This window comes from Thermobia domestica, chromosome 18 (genome assembly GCF_964235325.1).
Source record: "Thermobia domestica chromosome 18, izTheDome1.hap1.1, whole genome shotgun sequence".
Lineage (NCBI taxonomy): Eukaryota > Metazoa > Arthropoda > Insecta > Zygentoma > Lepismatidae > Thermobia > Thermobia domestica.
In genome coordinates this window covers 57,665,831-57,688,021 of record NC_137471.1, presented here as the reverse complement: position 1 = coordinate 57,688,021, position 22,191 = coordinate 57,665,831, and the positions used below count along the sequence as shown (strand labels likewise).

The 22,191-nt window shown below is 36.9% G+C and overlaps 1 protein-coding gene across 5 annotated transcripts in view; it reads left to right on the top strand.

The window, feature by feature from the left end:
• The window catches only part of vir (VIR_N domain-containing protein), a 188,056-nt gene extending 166,199 nt beyond the window's left edge, over positions 1–21,857 (top strand). For 3 of the 5 annotated variants that reach the window (XM_081746558.1, XM_081746556.1, XM_081746554.1), the window contains 2 exons: positions 9,346–9,451; positions 20,749–21,857. In XM_081746558.1, the coding sequence (XP_081602684.1) occupies positions 9,346–9,451; positions 20,749–21,095 (453 nt within the window). In that variant the 3' untranslated portion in view covers positions 21,096–21,857. The remainder of the gene's footprint in view (positions 1–9,345; positions 9,452–20,748) is intronic. The other 2 variants (XM_081746557.1, XM_081746555.1) reach the window with 1 other exon arrangement.
• Positions 21,858–22,191: the final 334 nt, after the last annotated feature.

The following is a 22,191-nucleotide window of genomic DNA, read 5'->3' as shown; positions in this document are numbered from 1 at the left end:
TAAATTTGAATGTTTCATGTTGGATTTTGTCGTATGCATTACTTAACAGTTCATTCAGCTTAATTCAAGTAATTAATAATTCCGAAGTTTTTCCACATTGGGAATCGCCCCTGCAGTCATGTACATCAAAACTATGTGAGGAGATTTATTCTATATATATAAAAGAGAACGCACAAAATCCTTTGTCCGCTCATCACGTTAATACGGCTGAACCGATTTCTTTCATTTTTGGGGGGTTGTTAGGATTTGGACCCTAGATGGTTTTTATCATATCACTTTAATTTTCAATTAGCAGTGTCTTGAGATAATTGACCAATCAGGTGTTCATACGTAGAAAAAATCCTTTGTTCGCTCATCACGCTAATACGGTTGAACCGATTTCTTTCATTTTTGGGGGGTTGTTAGGATTTGGACCCTAGATGGTTTTTATCATATCACTTTAATTTTCAATTACCAGTGTCTTGAGATAATTGACCATTCAGGTGTCCATACGTACAAATCCTTTGTTATTAGTTCATCATATAAAAATAAACGTACTTATATGCAACCCGCATGACCCTGTGACTCGGCAGGTTAACATAAATGACAGGCGCTATAAATCACTTGAAAGCGAAAAAGTAAAAATTATCTAAGTAACAAAGTTTATTGCGTTCCGGGATGACCGCAGCGAAGCGGGGCGGGTTGGGGTGACCGCAGCGAAGCGGGGCGGGTTAACATAAATGACAGGCGATATAATGTTAACATTAGTGCAATCTTCTATGGTTTTTATCATATCACTTGAAAGCGAAAAAGTAAAAATTATCTAAGTAACAAAGTTTATTGCGTTCCGGGGTGACCGCAGCGAAGCGGGGTGAACGCTGCTAGTCAATAATAATAAAGATTAAACATTTAATTTTATGTTCCGTGCTGAGAAGATGACATGAGACTGGTTGTGTGTAATAAACAGTAAATATTTGTAATATTCCTCATATAAATGACAGGGATATTGCCAAACAATTGTTTGACCTCTTGTGTTATGATCGCATCGAATTGTTCAACATTGATAATATGAAAAAGTGGAGATGGAAATTGGTGAGAACCCTTGAAAAACAAATAATCACAAATGTACAGCATGCGAACGCAGGACATCACTGCGCACACAATCGGCCAATATCCGTTGTGACAAGAATAGTTATCGTAAGTAAATGGTGCGTTGCTTTTAGTTCATTTTTCCTCTTCTTAATTCTCTTCATAACTTCCAGTTGCTTTTTGTTTTAATTGTGTTATTATTCGATGAAGTGAGTTTTGTTTCATTTTATGAATATTTCAGAACAAATTTACCTTACGTTGGTGTTTTCTTTATTTGTCCTATTTCTTGTTTTCAAAATAATAATAATAATAATCATATTCTTGATGGCGCAGGTTGTTTGTTTCAAACGAACTCTTTTCCATATGACTGGCAGGGCTGACATAAACTATAGGTTAACACGATAGATGCAAATAAGCTGTAAAATTTTACCTTTCCCCGTGAAATATACATAATTTACTTATAATTTAATATAATGTATACTGAAGTACTATATACGAGTATTTTGTGTTGAATGCTAACTTAGAAACCATAACCAATAATAATTGCATTATTGTGGCGTATGGTACTTATTTTGGGAATTTTGTCCATTTTTCCTTATTGAATATAAATAGTAATACTTGCAGTTTGGTGATATATATATTGCTTGAGAATTTCATTAGTAATTTTTTTTAAAGAAAGACTAGACACTTTTATACAAAAAAAAAAGAGAGAGAATAATTTGACCCCCTGTCCCTCTAGATAAACGAATTTAATGTATGCTGAATTGATGTTATTGATTGTCCTTGAGTGGCCCCACGTAGCGTAGTTGCTCGTCATTGGTGCGACCGGTCCCGAATTTGATTCTCGGTGGGGACACTCGATCGAAAAAGTGGAATAGCTTTTTCATGACAGCCATCCTGAGTAAGGTTTTCCTTATTAACACCAGGTAAATGCCGGAATGGTAACTAACATACAGATCCCAGGCCGCTTCCTTCCTTTTCCAGTCCTTTCTTCTTCCCCAATTTCCCGGACAATGTGATTGCCGAGGGACCCCATCTCTTATACGTAAAGGGCTAACATGGTCATAGATGCTAAAAGCCCAGAAATTTAATTCCTAATCCTAACTATTAACCTAGATGTGGCAACTGTTTTATACAGGTTACCACTGTCGTATGTCTTGATTAGGTCTTTGTCTAGCCAGTATGCAGCTAGCTACGATTTTGCCCATTTTACGGAACGGGAAATTTAGGTACTCCAAAAGTGCACTATAACTTATTAGATTTTCAATATGAAAGTATTACGGAAAAGTTCGTTTTCAACTACAGTAGAATGTGTATGGTTAGCCGCGCCTGCCGGTTTGTAATAGCACTAGGACACAAATTCTCTGTTAATCTCACAATGGCTAGCCGCAGCTGGCGCTGCATTTGTCAGTTTCTTTTGTTAGATATATTTATTATAGCTTTTAAGGAGAAGTTGCATGGGTTGTCTGGTAATCTCTGTCATAACCTCAATATTCTTTTGTGTACGTGCTATGACTTCAGTGTCCCTCTCCAAAAAGCTGCCATTAGTTTATAATTTTTTCTTTAGATATTGCCGAGATTCCACGTACCAAGGTAGAAACAGAAACGTTCTTCAGACCTGGCTACATTCTGTTTTCACCTAATACTCTTCTGTTCAAGTGTACACTGCTTTTTTTTTTTCTTACTTTCGTTCTTCATAAGGATATGATAAAGAAATATAAAACTGTCGCTCAGGAATGGGGCTTGAATTTAAACAGGGTAGCTGTCACTGTATTGAAATATTTAATACTCTATGTGTGAATCTATTAAAAGGTATGGAGACTTTGAAATGTGTGGGAGAATAAGAACAGAATCTGTACAAACATTGAAAGTAATGAAATACGCTTGTCAAAAAGTTGATACAAGTTCTCTTCTCAAGCAGAAAATTCCCTTCTGCAATATTCGTGTTATAAAGGTCGATATTATGCGTCAACAACAGTGCCTTAGGCCTATGAGCGTATGAAAAGTTAAGTAGACATCTTTTAACATACTTGATTAAAAGAAATGAGTCGGTGAATGAGAAAACTACTGAAAATGCACGCACGTTTGCAACAAGTGAATATTACATTTGCACGGAAAATCTTCCCTGTGGAACAGAAATTGAATAATCAAAATGTTTCAGTAAATGCAACACGCTACAGAACTGCCTCGCGGTTAGCGAGGCCACCGCACTGCTACAGTAATCATTTGGAGAAGTTTTATAACTGTAAATTTGACGTTAGTTGCAGTTACTTGAAGCAATATTTTCATAATATATCTACATCTATTATTTAATTCATATTAATTATGACAGTTACTTTTATTACTAAAGTAAAAGTACGAATTTTTCGACCTTTTTATAAACTTGTATTCGGTATAATAAGCGGTCATGTTTTTAAATGTATGGTAAAATTTAATGATCTGCTACTACTAATGAACCTTGAATGTTGAAATAACTTCGATTTACATGCGGTATTTCGGATTTGATTTTATTCCCCAGGTAGAACTTGGGAACTTTACATTACATTCACAGACTAGTGAGGAGAAGCAACTTCTTATCCTGTTCCTCAGCTCCAGATCAAATATGTTCTGTCCAGTCTTTTTTCACATTACATAATGTAAAAGTGTTACTTCGTTACTCTCAATACTAGTAGACACTTAATGCATGATAAAAGTTTTTTAATTATTTTACATTATTAGTGTTTAAATATTTTATATTTTTCACCTCTTACAAATGTACTTGACGAGTACGAAAAAAAAACGAAGAACGAGATCATTTTCATATCACCTACTTGATTACACGGTACGGCACAGCTTGTTTTGTGCTTACATGGCTTCAACCTACAGAATAGTAGGAATTGGGACAAAGCCATTCTGTTCTTATGATAATTGGTTAAACCTGTAATCTGTGTAGTGCAATAAAATCCAAACCCAATACGATATCGCAGCTGGATAGAAGGAGCATTCTACAAAGCATTGTAGGTCTAATGCCAGACAACTAGTTCGTGCTTTCAATAAATATTTATCAAAATTCTTCCTCGAAAATACAAGGGTTGGGTTTTTAGTAATGGCAACAATGGTATATCTTGAGAAGTAGAGTACTTATAAGGTGCGAAGTTTTACAGGCCCTCGATGTAATCACCAGCATTGTGAATCACGCGTTCCCAGCGATGTAGAAGCCGCTGGATGGCGTTGGCAGTGCCCAATCTCTAGATAGTGCGGATGGACCGATCGGTCGCCCGGAGGAGATCATCAGCTGTACGAAAGCGTGTCTCACTCACGAAGTGGTTCCTTCATCTTCGGGAAGAGGTCGTAGTCGCAGGGACTTAAATCTGGAGAATACGTGGGGTGATACAGCATTTCCCAGCCCCAACGATGCAACAAATCAGTGACCGCACCTGCTGAATGTGCCCTTGCATTGACATGCAGAATGATGGGTGGGTTCGTCAGGAAGTTGCGTCGTTTTCATCTTACAGCTGCTCGCAGATTGTTTTGAAAAAAATTGCAGTAGGATTCTGCACTAACGGTGTGTCCTTGGAGGACGGTATTTTTTATGATGATACCTTCTCAGTCGTATACAATGATTAGCATAGCTTTCACATTGGTTGGGGGTATTCCAAACTGTTGTTTTTCTCGGTGACCCAGAATGATGGCACTCGTTTGATTGCCGTTTCAGCTGTGGTTCGTACGCTCTGGTCCAAGTCTCATCAATAGCAATGATCTTCCGTAAGAAGGCCTCACCTTCACGTTGATACCACTCCAAGTGTGTTCAGGCGGCGGCATATCGCAGCTACTTGTGTTGTTCAGTCAGTTCATGTGAAACCTATCTTGAGGCGCTTTTACGCAATTCCAGGTTGTTCTTCAGAATTTTCAGCACAGTCGAATGCGCTAGTCCTGTATCGTTGGCCAATTGACGAATCGTGGCATTCCGATCCACTAGCACTAACGCGTTCACGTTCTCACATCTTTCACTTACAGGAGGATGGCCGGAGCGAGGTATGTCGGTGACATTTTGTCGTCCGTCATTAAAGGCTTTGACCCACTTTGTACGGTATGGCAATGCACTTACACCGCAAACATCTTGCAATACTTCGTAGCACTGTTTTGCATTCCGACCTCTAGTGTATTCAATTTTCAACCAGTTCCTCTGCTCTTGCTTCGTAAACATGACTGTATTCCGCGAGCACTGACGCAGCGTGACTGTGGTCCACGAACTCTCACTCAGAACTGCCTTCTAACTGCTGGCGCTGCGCGCGCATGGACAAGAGGGCAGGCGAGTTCATGTACTCTGAGGGAGGGTCGGCATCCAACCTACCACTGGTATGAATTATAATGGATTGCTTTGTTCCCGAGTATATGCATAGCAGTGTTACCATTACTAAAAATCCAACCCTTGTATTTCAACATTTTATAATATTAAATTACAGTAGTATGTTCATTATTAGTATAAGACGAGAAAGTAATTATAAACGATATTGTGTAACAATTAACCAACTTGCTTGCCTACTACTACAAATCACTATATAAACATTCACAACTATTCTCGTACTAATCTCATAACAACCAAAGTCTACCGGTATAATATCTATCATTATTAACCGCATTTTCATAAACCTGTTTTATCTTTACCAAATGCTCTTAACTTCCTAACGTTTGTACCAAAATTCTCGCACTCGCATAGTATGAAAGTGGAGTGGCATACTAAATTTCAGTAGCACGTTACTAATAACGTCACAAGAGAAGTTGTTTACAATAGTAATGGCATCTTCCTGAACAAATCTGTTGCAAAGTTTCATTCCTGAGAAATAAGAATTTCGTTTATAATTCACAGTATAGAGGGAGAATTCTATATGTACTATCTGTGTTTTGTTTCAATATGTCGAATTCAGTAGCATTTAACAGCTCGGTTTTTAGATACAGAAATGGCAGTGCACAAACACGGTATACATTCTGTTTTTGTTGGCAAATTTATATGGAACATTTCAGTATAAAACTTTTTTTAAATTTAATTTTGAAAGTTAATGCTTTTGGAGTTTATTGCATTCTTCATTGTGTTCTCATTTGTTATTTGTGCATCTCATTTTTACCATATTCAGTCCATAGTTTCCAGTCGTAATTATTTAGTAATATGCAAGTGCACAGTGAACATCAGTGGCAATAAACATTTGTTAATTTTCGTTCGATATTTGTGTGTGTTGTATGATCAGTATTTGGTAGAAGCCCTACGTGCATTTTTTTTTTTAAACAACTGACAATTCTTCAGTTTTAGGTCAGCACTTTGTAAAATCCGTTTAAATCGATGAGAGAAATGAATTACTTTCTTAAAAAAAAAAAAAAAAAAAAAATGTTTCGCATTATTTATACAGAAGGTTGATCGGTTTGCATCCGACCGATTAGGCAATGCTGCTATCACCTGTGTAGTTGCGCCAGAACCATGGAACCATGAAATAGGCGTCGTTACCAGTGTGGTATCTTACCTTGCAGATGCCGGAGTCTTGTGTTGATACTAGTGAAATTGCATCGAAAGTGAATCGTTATTTGGAAGAGTTCATCATCACTCCTTTCCACACGTGTTTTTCGTACAACTAACTAGTGAAACAGTATTGGGGAAAATGTTTAACCATCGGAGGGACCACAGCTAAAGATATCGTGGTCAGGAAAATACAAATTGGGACTATGTTTAGACATTCGATGGGGTCCGTTCGAGGTTACCAGCGAGTCAATGAGATACTTCATAGAATTCGTCGATAAGCAGCCTGCAGATCAATCACCCCAATGTGGCATGGCCCAGGTCACTATCTTGGCCCGTGGTAAGTACATATGGTCCGGGGTCACAACCTTCCTGAACTACATGACTGAATTTATGACAAGCCTCCTTCATACTGCATGAAAGACATTCGACGGGGTCAACATTGAATACACTAGTCACATTGGATGAGCAATTTATTTCATGTGTAAAGGCAACATTTGGGCAGTTATGTACCGTGACACTTCAGAGAAGGGACGTACCGAGTTTTACTGCCAGAATGAAGACAGTTTCCCGCAAGGGATCATTATTGTCATCGGATACAGCTATGAGGGTAACATTTGGATAATTACATACCGTGATACTTCTGGCAAAGGATGTACTGAGTTTGACCGCCAGTGAGGAGAAAGTTTCTCGTAGGAAAGTTATTGTCACCGGATATGATAAAAAGAGGAAGTTACAGCGTAGGAGACTGGGTTCGATTGTCAGCGGAAGCTCATGTGGTTCAGATTCCACGTCTTACATTGCCTCGTTGTTTAAAGCGACTATAAACTCTAATACAACGACAGCGACAAGTTAGAAGTACGTAAGGAAGACAGAAACATGAGGATGAATGCTACCTACTCCCAGGAATCTTATCATGCGTGAATGCATAATCACCATCATCAACCACCCGCATCAACAGGCGCGGATACACATGGACAAAACGTTAAGCCATACCACCAATTCATTCCTCCTCTTTTGTCATGACTGGAGTTGGAAATGGGAATCCGTGTTATTACCTTTTCTTGACATCCCTGTAAGAAGCCTTGACGCTAACTCAGTGAATTTCTGTGCATTTGGGCTGTTAAAATGAACTACGTCACCGTATTCTTATCCTCAGTAGCCTATTGAAAATGTGCATGGAGGAACTCAGTGAAATTTCTATTGCAGTGGAAATTTCGATTTCGGGATAGGGCATAATGCAGGTGAACAATAGAATAAACGCTGGTAGAGGCATGGATTTTCATAGGGTAAGTATATTTAAAATCAGTCTGATATAACCCTATCAGCCTTCTGTTTTAATGATTTGCTTACCAATTTGGCCTTTAATGTAATCTGTCGTGCTATGCTAATTTTACACGAGTTCCGTTGAGAGTAATCTCACACCAAATCTTTTTTTTTTTTCTTTCTTTCTTTCTTTTTCTTCATCTCATATATACAATAGATGTCAGTAGAACACATATTACCACCAGTGAGAAGTTTAAAAGACAAAAACCTTTGATTCAGTCTCAAAACGAATTGAAACATTTTCCTAATAAACTGTTGTCAGTTAATATCATGCATTCCTTAGTGTTTTTCGCTTTCCGTGTCACCACATTGGTAATGTAACATAGTTCCTAAAGATCTTCATTTATAATAATACATATACAGAAATGGCAAAAATACATGATTTATTTTATTTAGAATTTCTATAATTTTTCACACTGTAAGAGCTTTTAATCTTGTGTGTTGGCAGACATCTGTGAGAGAACTGTGAAAATAAGGTTGAATTTACAAATAAAGAATTGGAAGAAACTTATTGTCCTTAAATCTTCAGTTTACGTTGTTGTAAAGGGGCATGTTGAGATGTCTGCTCTTATCTTCATTAATTTTTCTTTGTTATAATTCGCAGGGTTGCCAAACAGAGCAGATGAAAAGCTCATAAGTGAAAACGATTGCTGGAATTCTAAATAAAGTGACGTATTATATAATATTGAAAGTGTGATTTTATTATTATTATTAATAATAATAATAATTCACTCGTGGTTTGAGTGTTATCTGAGGATTTTTTCGGAGACATCTAAAAGTTATTGGAACTTTTCTGAAAGGAAAGTACACACATTCACTTCCCAAAACTGTAATTTACATACTGAAAAGTAACGATCTAAAAATAGACATAATACTCATTAACTATACAACTTTTTCCAAGAATCAAAGTTCTTTACAGTTTTGAGGCTATCGACTTTTCTCTCAGAAGTGTTCCACTGAAGGTGAAGAACGTTTACTGTGCATCCAGTTTAGTAACTTTCAGATGTCACCAAACAAAGCCAGACAACATTGTGTAACCATGTCAGTGAATTTACAAAATTTTGTCATACAAGGTAAGACTACGTATTTGAGCTTTGTATCCTGTAGTATCTGTCAGCAGTATTGCAGTCGTCTTATAGAATATTTTTTCTAGAACAGTTGTCTGAACCTAACTGTCACATTGACATATTTCTTGAAAGGCACTGTATCTTCAGATTGTGTTTTATATATATGTGTGAAATACTTCATAAATATATTAAGGTTTATTTTGTATTTCTAGTCTATAAAAATTGAAATGCTCTTTTATTTTTATTTTTATTTTTTTTAGTAATTTTCAATTCAGGTACAGTCATGCTTGATAGTATGAACAGATAATCCATATTTAGCATACTAATCTCTTTAATTACCTTTTATTAGTACACTATTAGTATGGATATTCGATTAGTTTGGAATTTTTCCTCTAGGAGATGATGGCAACACGTGCACGAGGTCGTGGCCGTGGTTTTGGATCAGATCGAGGACGATTCTTTGGATCGGCAAGCCAATACAATCGACGTGAACCTGGTAGAGGTGAGATCCTTTAATTTCCGACTTGTATGGTGTTGGTGATTGGGAAAAGATATTCAGTTCAAGAAATTTTATGTATATTTTTCTTTTGTTTTTTAAATATGCATGCTATAATATTGGTAATTCTGTAACATTTAATATGTTCAGATCTTGAAGTAAAATTTAATTGGTTCTTTGAAAAAAGGAGTATATTTTGTAAAGTAGATAAAGGTACATTTGCTCACAGGTAACTGTATTTCGAATTAGTAGCTAAATACATACAACACACTCAGCTCCATATTGTATCGTTTGCCACGTATCGTAAATACGTTAATTTTTGTTCGTTTCGAGTGTATTAACTAAAATTGCTTACGAAATACGTTTGCGTGTATGGGCAAATGTACAATCTCGTTTGAAAGAAAATTGGTCTCTAGATTCCTTTTAAGAATGCTGTTCTTTCATCCGTGGTAGTATTTTGATTCTTTTAGTTTAGTTTGGATCAGAGTAGAATGCAGGATTGAAAAGAATAAAGTGTACTGATTTCAGATCACCTTTACAATTGATATCATCTATCAGCTGTAGTTATATAAGTAGTAAGCTGAAGTAATAGCTTTTTATCACACCAATTTACCTGTTTGAAGACAAATGGTGTGCATTCTTACCACCTTCAACCTGGACTATGCGTTTGCAGTAAAGCTAAATGGAGAATACAATTTTGAGTCATTAACCCTCGCACTACCAAGTCGATGTAGAAGCATGAACTACCAATTAGGGTGCTGTGAGCATCTCAAATCAATACATATATCATGTATGAAGAATACAGTTTGATACAGGATTGAACTAGAAACATGTTTCTCAATAAACGTAACATTCATGAACAAGTTTAGGTAAAATGGAAATAGTGCAGTACTTACATTCTTTTAATCTTAACATTACAGTTATGTCAATTTAATATAACTATTGTTATAACCAATGAGACATTTATATGAAACAAAAGAAATATAAAGAGCACTAGTGAAGTGAAGCTCGTAAACTTCTTTAGTCTGTTACAATTGTGACTGATTATTATCATCCGACTTTATGTCTTCTTGGCACTGGATGCCGATTACTGTCTTTGAGAGAGAGTTGTTCACACAGACAACAGCAAACCGCTAACACAAAGGTATATAAAAAGACGGGAAAATTGCACATAAAACACTATCATCTGTGAACGCCAGATCGCAACAGCAGTTACCAGTGAGAGGAAAGTACTTTGTGCCCACCCATTTCCACAAAGGCAGACACACAAACGATAAACTAGAATATTTAAACTGAATATTTGATTACTATATATATTTCAGCAAAGTATAGGGAATAATAACTAAGAATTCGAGAAAACTAACTATGTTACTAGTTGAAAAAAAGTTTAAAGAATAATACATGGTGGGTACAAAGTTCCATGCTTAGTTGGTAGTGCGAAGGCTAATGATAAATAGATAAATATATTTGTTATTCTTTGACATCGTGTTTATTTATTTACGTTTAACGCAACAATCGCATGATCCGGGCAGATTCTTACAGCACAAACAATATACGAGGGTAATCCCAAAAGTAAGGTTTCCAAAGCTCTGGAGACGCAAGAAAACTGTTCGTGCGGCTGTTGCAACACTCATTGTTTCCCCCACTCTTAAACAAGCGTGCACGTATATGGCTGAAATGCTCAGGATTGGCTTGGCGCTACCGCCAAGTGTGGAGTTCGCGGAGCTATGCGGTTTTTGAACGCAAAAGGCTTTAAACCAATTGAAATGCATCACCAATTTACGGAAGTGTATGGTGAGTCGGGCATAGATGTCAGAAACGTCCCCAAGTGGTTTAGGGAGTATGCAGTTGGTCGTACTGAAATTCATGACAAAAGAAAGGAGCAGGAGACAGTCAATTTCCGACGAAATAGCCGCGAAGGGTGAGCAAACCAGTGATTAGGGCTTGTTTCCTAAGTTGAATTCAGCAACAATGACAAGGTAAAAGTTACGGTTCAATGCCTCAAACGCATGGTGTCTATTTGGTATGACATGGACGTACAAAAACTACCACAGTGGCTACAAATATGCATTGACTAAAATTGCGATATGTATAAAATAGAATGTATAAGCTTTAAAATGACGTAAACATTACTAAAAATCAACGTTTCTTTGTATTTCTATTTTTAAAAAATACTTTTGGAATTACCCTCGTATTAAGAATGTATGTTATGTGAACCTCTGAAGAAGTTGGCAATAAAGCGAGGGAAACGACAGTTGAGATTAAAGTAAATGTATACACACAGGACGTTGAAACGCGAAAAGGTTAGTGCCACTTCTCTTGGTCGGGTGGCTCCCGGCTTCGATTCTCGGTGAGAGAGCATTAATATTTGAACGTATTATGGTTCGTATTCCACCTTAAACTGGATATCCACATCACGTGTAGCCTTGGTGCTGAAAATGAACACAAACTTCAAACCAAAATGATTAACAATGATATTTGTAAAAATGAAATACAAATGGTTTTTAAAACAAAAAGTTTTGGTTTTATTTTGTATTACGGATGAAAGTATAGTCTTTTTAAAAGGATTTTTTTTTTTTTTTTTAACAAGACTGTATAATCGGCACTAAATTTCTGTCCTCTTCGTGTAGAAAGAAGAAAATAGTAACTTTTAAACAAACAAAAAGTTATTTTGAAAAAGTGACAGTGAAAACTATGTATTACATCGGATGGAGAAAAATGAACCTAGTGTGCATTTTTTCTTTCTTCTTTCTTTTCTTTCTTCGATGACTGGACATAACTTTCGTTGCCGATTTATTACATAAGAATCAAGTTTTTAATAGTATGCGAGAAGTAAAAGGCATTTCCTTGACTGATTTCTTTGTGTTACTTCCATTATATGAAATAAAGTAAAATCTATGATCCTGTGATTATGTCGTGATGGCTGCTGAAGGAGACGGATAAAATATAGTGAGAAATGGTGGCAGCGTTGATGGAATGAGGAAGTGAGAGAAAATAGGAAAAATTCATGAACAAAGTGTTGTTCTCCATCAAGTCCACATGCCTAGAAATGTCAAGTATTACGGATCCATGAAGTATACTCGTGCTTTGAAATTTATCATGAATATCTTGTTATCATCTATGGAAGTCTTTCGATGTTTACATTTCTAGTGTTACGACCGTAACAAAAGAATACTAAAAATACATATACTCTTCCAAGTATGTTGAAATGACGTTTATACAAGTTAAGTCATTCATTAGTACAAGTTTATACAATTCATTAGTATATTTTGAAAAAATCAAGGGAAATGCCTTTGCCTTCTCGTGTGGTAATTGATTCTTATATTATGAAAATAAAGATCTTCTTTATTCCTAATCTGTATTGAAGCAGTTTCAACAGTACCTTCGTGTTTCCCAACGGAAAATCTTCGTATTCATAGTACAGTACAACCTCGTTTATCTGGATCTCTGGATAATCCGGATCAGATTTCTAGGCATTTCTTTTAAATTTAATGTTCACATAGTTTACCATTTTTAACTATGATAACTATGAAGAATGTAACTATAAGTACACCAAAGATTCGCTTTTTATTTTGATTAAATGTATAGTTCCTGCATACATAGTACAATAAATTATGGTAATACTGTACATAAAATGCTTTTTGTCGAGTTTAAGAAAGTTTTACTACAGTGCCACAGCGTTGAAATGGATTGACTCACCAGCTATAAATAACTTTGATTTTGGTCAGTCCGACACCACTCCAGCTGAACTATTAATGATAAAGCGTTTGCGTGACCGTGCTTCATTCAAATGCCATGTGTTTGAAACAGAAGACAGTGGACCAATTCTTTTTTAAGAAATTATGTGAAAAGTTGTCGTAATAAACGGTAAGTTTGCTTATTTAAGACTTTCTTTTGCTTATTACCCACATCACCCGAATTATCCGCGTTTTCGATTTTCCGGATTGCCTTTGGTTCCAGTTAGTCCGTATAAACGAGGTTGTACTGAATTTACATTGCTTTACATATTGGTCTATATAAATTATTTGATTACTGGAACAATTGTAAGTTTAACAAAAGAGAAAGAAAAAAAATCTAAACTGTTTCGGAGCAGATAAGGATAGTTACACATGAGGTAAGCATCTTTATTTTCTTAAGGAAATAAATTGACGCAAAATGATACGTAATTATCAATCACTTATTACTAAATACACGCCGTATTTAATAGTAAGTGGTTGGTAAATATTAAATCTGTTTTCTAATTTACAGCATGCGTCACTTATGTACTCTGACTTATTAACCGTTACATATATTAATTGTTAGTACCGAGAAGTTGTATCATAGTGGTCATTAATTCAACAGATGTTCTTAAAGCTCCTCCGCATTTGAAAACGTCATAGATTCCTAACAGAAAGTTGCATCAATATGAAATGACTTGTAAAACACCCTTTTAATTTCAAGTTTTGACAATTTACAGTTGTTCAGGTCTTATCTCCCAACATTACTCCATCGTCGTCCGAATGTTCTTGCAGCCGTTTTCGTAGTCCGAAAACTACGTGTTGGCGAATATCATTTGAAGGTTCCTTAGCATTCTCTGTTTTAACATCCCCCTCAATAATGGCATTAAAAACTAGAAACTTTACTGACTGAGAAATGAATCTGCTGCAACTTAATCATCTCTTAAAAAATTTCGCGTTAAAAGTCATATAATTCGTGTTTTATACGAGTTAGCTCTGATGCCCCTTCGCAGTTAAAGCACATGGTCGTGGGCTCAATTCTGGGTGGGGTGATTACCATGAATACAAATCTGAGTAAAGTTCAACCACATTGACTTGATTGCTGGCAGAATTTCAAACTAAAGTATAATAAGTCATTACATAGGCAAACGCTAAAGATATTAGGTACAGACTAATTATCGTAAATAAACTATTGTAAATATAGATACTTATTAAATTAAAGGAAACACCTGGACTTGGAAGCACGTCGATGTCTCAGACGGTGACCACAGCGCTGGTCTGTTGATGGTATGTTAGAACAAACTACATACTACGTAAGGAGCAGTAGAACGCATTGTGCAGTGAACTGAGTAGACAATGAGAGTGTAAAATTTGTGTCCCTCTGATTTCCAAAGAGAGCAAATTGTTGGCACTCGGTTTACGTGGTGTGAGCGTGACGAAAGTGGCAAATATGTTAGGTGTGTCGCGAAGGACCGTATCTAAGATGATGAATGGCCTACGAAACTCGCAGCAAAATCATATCGACGAAAGAGAACAGTGATCGGAAGAAAACTATCAATGACAGGTCCCGCCGAGCATTAAACTGGGTTGTCACTCAGAATCGACGTGCGATTGCCGTGCAAGTGACGGAGGAACTCAAGCAACACATTCCACAATCATTACAAGTTCGTCGCGAGTTACATGAATGGATATACAGACTGGGGTTCCATGAACGAAATTACTGATACGAACCAGAACGCTTTAGTACGAAGCTAATGGTGCCACGAACATACTACATAGACAGCTGATTGGAAACTTGTATGACCAGATGAGTCATGGTTCACCTTATCTCAGGCCGTGCTTGTGTGTGGCAGACACCCAAAGAACGGTATGATCCGCAGTGTCTCCACCCAACCGTGAAACATGACGGCTGTGGTAGCAATATCGTGGTTTAAAGTGGGTCCTGTGCTGAGCCTACTGGTCGCATCGTCGCTCGTAGTTTGAGGAACATCGGGATGAAATTGAACACCACCTCTCGCCCGCCCAATCCCGAACCTAAACGCAATTGAACTTCCGTGGTCCGTTTTCGAGACTCGAATCCAGCCTAGATCTCTGCCTTCATCTGTTTTCAGAAGAACAGTGATGCACTACACGCGAAATGCTGTTACATTCCAATTGCTATCATTTACGACCTTTATAACTGCATTCCACGTCGCATCAGACCTGTTCTGAGGACGAAAGGTGGATCCATCGCCATATTAATATGGTAAGTAGCACGCTTCACAGATGTTTCCATTAAATTTATAAGTATCTGTCAGTCCTGATGCAGTATTGCGTTAACTTACAAATTCCAATTATTTTAGTGTTATAGCCATCAAGCCATTTTCGGCAGGCTATAGTGGTTCGGACCTCACTTTAAGCAATACGTCCCGTCTCATATAGCCTCGGGGTGCTGAAATGAAATATTAAACTCCCATAAACGGCACTTATATCTAATTTGTCGAGTTCCCTCTTGGCTAAGCAGTTAGCGTACGCGTATTTGCCGTGGGAGACTCGGGTTTGATTTCCGGCAGGAGCTCATATGATTCGGATCCCAGTTAAGCAGTAGGTCCACGTCTCACATAGCCTTGCTGCTAAAAGGAATGTTATAAACTCAAATCACGTCAACATATCTAATTTGTAGTCCTGATGGGTTCTATCAGGACTACTAAAGCGCATTTATGGAAGTTAAATATATATCATCGGGAGTCGTTGGTATGCCCTTATACAGAGTGTCCTTCACCATTACCATCCTCACAGAAAAAATCTAAAGGATCAGATCGGAAAATGAAACGAAATCTTTTAAGTTTCACGTCTCACAATAATGCCGGCTAGGCTAAAGGAGACGGTGATGAGAAATGAATAAAATCGTGGAATAAAGTAAGTGGGAGGAAAGGGAGAACCCCGAGAAAACCCTCACACACGGTGTTTGTCCACCACAGGGCTTAATTGGCGCAAGCTGGGATCCAACTAAGAACCCCATGCACCAGAGGTGAAAACGCTCTACCACTGAGCCATCGCGGCCTCCTATCAGATTGGGAGAACGGTTTGGCCAATAGGCAGGTCTCCTCTTCTAACCCAACGATGAAGAAACAGTTGTTTAACGGACGGTCCGCTGTTCGCCGTGAACTGTTGGACTGGGCATTCGTCGTCCCGGAATCATATGTTTCTCCTGTCCTCCAGCGAAATATCTTCTAACATCGGTGGAAGGTTGTTCCTTACTGATACTTTCGAGAAACTAGTACACCTTCAATGAAAAGTGACCTTATAATATGTTGGTCACTTACTCCACACCACACATTTAAACTCCACGGATGCTGTCGTTCCACTTCATGGAGCCAATAAAGATGGACGACAAATCAGTACATGTTTTCGAAGGTTCATCTGTCCATGAGTAGTAAGTATTCCTTTATCAGAAAAGAAGATGCAAGACAAATTAGGTGCATTCTGTTCTAATGCCCATTTACAAAATTGTTGAGGATTTTCATAATCGTTCCCATGTAGCTCTTGAAGTCATACAGGTAAAACATGTGACCGTGGAGAATACGAACGACACTTGCTTGACTCAGGCCAAAACATCTTGTAATTGAATGTGATAACGTGAGGATTTACCGTGACACCAGTTAAAATACCAACACTAACCTTACTCGCCATGCCGGTCACTGATTTGTTTCTCGTACGACGACGTGTTAAATTTCCAGTCCCATAATTGGCTCAAGAGGTTCACGAATAATTATTGGCTTGGTTTATGTCTTGTGGGGTATTTCTCAGCGTACACCGTACACAACAGCACAGCATTGTTCCTACATTCCCCATACGCTATCAGCATTCTTGAACAAATTTAGCACGTGCTACTTCGCTGAACACTCACAACTAGTAATGAGGACGTCCTCATGTACTATGGAACACATGCCCGACCCCGATACACAACATGGACAGCATAGCTTTGCCCTTGGTGTTTCGCTCGTACTTGTACTGTTGAATGGGGCATTAGCACTCTCCTTAGTTTCTTTCGACGATCTTCCTTGATGTATTTGGACTAGGCGTAAACATCATTGACGTTCTTACTATTTGTACTTAAATTTATAAATTTACATGACAGTCCAGGGCATTGTTCCGTTTCTAGAAAGAACATTGTGCTTTACGAAGCCCTATTCGACGGTTTATTATTATTATGTAATGGGCTACAGAGATCAGTCCTTGTATGCACTTGACATCTGTAAAAGAAGCGCATCATTATATGTACAGGGTGTATAAAAAATCTGGGGTTATAAGCCAACTGCTATAAGTAAATACGGAAAAAAAGAAGAGAAGGAAAGGTTCCTGGAAATAAGTGCTTTTTCAAGGTAACTTTGCCAATTGCATCAGCCGCTTGGGCTTCACACTGGTAAGGCGCCCTATGTTAAAAGCCAGTTCAGGTATAATTGACTTACTGTTGCTTATGGAACGCTGATGTCAAGGCGTTGCCAGTTTTGAAATTTTAAACAATGACGGAACACATCGTAAGTTATTTCATGTTGGTGCAACTTTCAGCCCTAATCCACGTCGTCTTCTGAATCCGGCGGACTTACAAAATTCCCCGTATTAGATAATTCAAAGTTGATACATCGTACATAGTAGGTGGAATATGGCAACTTTTGATAAGTAATTCATATTCTCTAATTCAATCCTGAGTTAGTACCAGTGTCAGAATATAAACAAAATAACGTTACGGACAACATATAAATAATTATACATAAATTAATAGTTATTCGAAGATTATATGGATGTACTAATTGAATTAAAAGGGTATTCAGATTGAAAATCCACTCAAGTGTACCCAGTACATTGTCTACCTAAACTGTAACGCACTTCCGTAAGTACCTTAGGCTTCTCTCAGAGCAGTTACAGATGCAAGTACTGGATAACAACTAATTGAACGTATAAAACACGTTTCAAAATTTAACACAATACTGATCGTTGTGTGTTTCTGTAATGACACACAAAACTATATCGCGTTTAAATGCACAGAATTCATTGCTTTGGTGTGGAAAAGAAGACGCAGAGTTTAACGTATTTTGGTGATTGTATGAAAACTCAGTAATATTAACCTGAAATAGAAACCATTAATTTATACTAAATTAATAAGTGCACTAAGTTATATATGATAAGTAGAAAATATATATCTAAACTTCCATAGTGTGGTGTACCGGTTGAAGCACTGGAATACATTGATTCTTACCATTTAGTTTTTGCTACTGAAGCGCTATATCTTATATATATATATATATATATATATATATATATATATATATATATATATATATATATATATATATATATATTGTAAGGGATAATTTTCACAATATTATAGTCCTTAATGGAATATTTATTGATAAAATATGAACAAAATCGCAGGAGTCTTGCTAAAATCAATGAAGAACTAATTTTCCTCCACAGTCGGGAAACTGTATTTGTAATAATCTTCCAAAGAAATATTCAAGACGTAATAAAAAAAATCAAAAGTAAAGGAAAGAAAACAAGGCAGTGTGTATTTACAGTAAAGATTTGCTGAAAGCAATGAAGGATTAATTTTTCTCCACAGGCCGGATACTCGTAATACTTTTCCAGCGAAGCATTCAAGAGGCATTAGATCAAGAGAAGAGGATGGCCATGTTGCCGGATCTTTTCTTCCTCATTGTTGCTCGCAGTATATATGGTCATTCAGTTATGATAAAATAATTATGTATATATACGTATTATATGAAGAGAGACGAAAACCACAGCATTCAACAAGAGTTATTTCTTTATAAAAACGATAAACAAGGGATGTTGTTTCTGTTGCCTCATAATGATGAAATCATAATTACGTTTTCAGTTGCATTTTAGTTGCAAACAATTAATAAATCTCAAGATGATGTATAAAGTAATCGTATTTCTTCTGTGAATATGATAGCTCAGTTAGATCACTACTATGCAATTATTTATAAACAGTCGGAACTTTAAAAATGCCTGCAATACTGATTTTGAAGTGAGTGCTTCTTCCTGTCCAAGAACTGTTTTAATGTGAGTAACATGAATGGTCACTAGGCATTCTTAGAAAATTTCCTTACATGATTGACTTCGAAGAGATATTGAAATTAATATTAAAGTCAAGTCCCTAATAAATATAGCATCCGAGTTCCCGTGTGGCTATATGGTTAGCAGATATAGCAAATTGTATGTCCCATAACATGCTCCGAGGCTAAGGAAGACAATGATGATGAACGAAATGGTGGAATAAAGAAAGTGGAAGGAAAGGGAGAATCCCAAGAATTTATCAGTACATGTGAGCGCTCTAACAGTGAGATACGGGAAACTTGGGTTCGTTACCCGGTGAGAGCGTTTAGGTGGTTCGAATTCCATGTTAAACAGTAGGTCCAAGTCTCACATAGCCTCGGTGTGGATAAGCAGGCATATAGTTTTTCGTCATATCCAGCGAATGTGCCGATGTCGAAAAGCATGTACAGTCATCGACACCCCCCAAATTATATATATATATATATATATACTGTTTACTTTTGTCTGACTGCAATAGCATATCTTTCGAATTCTTCGTAAAAATATTCTTCCATTTAAAGGATAGTAAGAGATTTCGACATCAGTTACGTGCAATTTGATTAACTTACAACTGGCAATGTGCGCGAATAATATATGTTTAAAAATGCTAGTGTGGTATTAAAAAATTGAAGATCATAGTTAATAACTCAAGCGGAACCAACACAAAGGAGATTAAATTCACTATGTTGTTCCTACATTCACAGACTTGAACTGACCAGAATTACTTTGGGAAGTATCATTTACCCACATATGTGTTACACAGTATTACATTGTTACTCGCTAGTTTGTCAGCGATTTTTCGAGTCATGCTGTATACTTTATTATTTCTTACCGTTACTCTGCGTACTTGTCAAACAATATGTTCAGCTATTTAATATGTTTACCCAAGTGTTTGTCGAAGTTATATCGAACTTTATATAATATTTATAAGATTGTGTGATCCATGTGGTAGGTATTCATGTATGACACCTGATTTGATAAAACTCGATAAATCTCCTACCAACATATTACGTATATTTTTCTGTTGCTTTCTTGCTGCACTAATCAGACTGTACCTGACTGTAACAGAAGTCTGTCCCTGTTTCCAAACAGTAGAAAGAGATTGAAGCACATAGTAACATAGTACAGTTGTCATAAAAGCTTTATGGAAATGACGTTTCTGCCTTATAAAAAATACGTATAATTAAATCGGTGATAATGAAAAAACAGGTTTGGGTTTTAAAGGAGGTATTTCAAATAGCTTGACTAAGGAGTTGAACTGGCAACCATGACACTACAGAAGTGATCGCTGAATCACTGAGATCTTGTGAATTTACTGTTAGGGTTATTAAAAAATGAACAACTGTTTGTCAAAATAGATACCAGAGTAAAAGCATGGTATAATTATCTGAGGTATTTTCGATAAAGCATGCTTTCCCTAATTTTAAAGAGGAAAGATTTATGTTTTCCTTTAGTACATACTTTACAAAAGGTGATATTTTATTTTCACAGGAGCAGCTCGTGGCAACCCAACAGCTCGAGGCAGAGGAGCAGCTACTTCGTGGCCCCCTCGCAATGAAGCTGGCATGAACCAGCATCCGTTTAGGACTCCTGATAATCGAATCGAGGCCCGCGAGATGCGTGCGTTGACGCGTTCAGAGGAGAAGTTTAGTAGTGGAGGTGCAGCTGGCCAGGGCGTGGGCGGCGGGAACATTGGACGATTTGGCGGCCGAGGCAGGGGCTGGAGTGGTAATGGACCTATACGAGGGAAAGATAGGGAACGCTTTGGTGGCCCTGTACGACCTGTCGACAGAGGCCGCCGGGATGTGAATAGACATGCTCGTTCTTTTACAAGATAAATGACGTCACCTACCTTTCATCTCCTGTATATTGTGTGGACATTTTAGTGATTTCACTGTAATGGATGTTATAATGTACGTTCTACAGACAACAGCAACAAAAAGTTTGTTAAATATGTGGTGACCGAGTCTATTATGTTTATTCTAAGCTGAAACGAATTTTCTTCCAGACAAATCACTGCTTTCTTACTTGTATATATAACACTCAACCCTTATTGATGCAGTGAATCTTGTTTTAACGAACACAGCTTTATTTCTTTATTCTTTGCGAAATTTTCTTTTTTTATGTTAATCTGACGAAACAATTTTGTAGATATATTCATCGACTGGGCAATAATAGATTATATATTTCAGTGATAGCGTCGCAGTATACACCAGATAAACATCTCAGCAGCTAGAGCTCTGATGTATTGCTTGATATACGAATATTGTTATAAACAAGTACACCCGACATTTCTTGAGTGTTATCAATCTAAAGTTTACATCCACAAAGAACAATGCATTTAAAAAGAATGTGAGACCAGGTGGTGTTCCGAGAGCTTTGTTCTAAAAAAAATTTAAAAAACTATAGAACCCATACCGTACCGAAGAAAGTAATAGATGAAAATATATATGTAAAATAAAAAACAAATTGTGTATTAGATACTTCCAAATGGTGTTTATAAATATATGCATATATAAAACTTATATTCTAAGAACCGTAAAATGTGTAAAAAATACAATTTTCTGAAGTGAAAATGAAGTAGAAATTGTGATACCGTACTTGAGTTTTGTTTTTCTCCTTATTTGCTGCTGGTGTTGGTAAGATCTCTCATTTCTTATTGAAATAATTGGTAAAGGCGTATGAATTACTATAATGGTAAATAACTGTGAATACGTCCAGCAGCTAACTACGATTGCCATCTTCGAAGTTGAAAGGATAAGGGAAGTAGTTGTTTGTGAGGCAATTTTTTAATGTAATGGTAGTTAAATTGGCATCACAAAGCGGAATATGATTTCTTGTATTAGAAGCATATTTGTAACACGAACACCAATCCCTTACTTCCTCTTTCCATGTGTTTCTAGGCATATTTAAGAAAACAATCACAAAATTCAC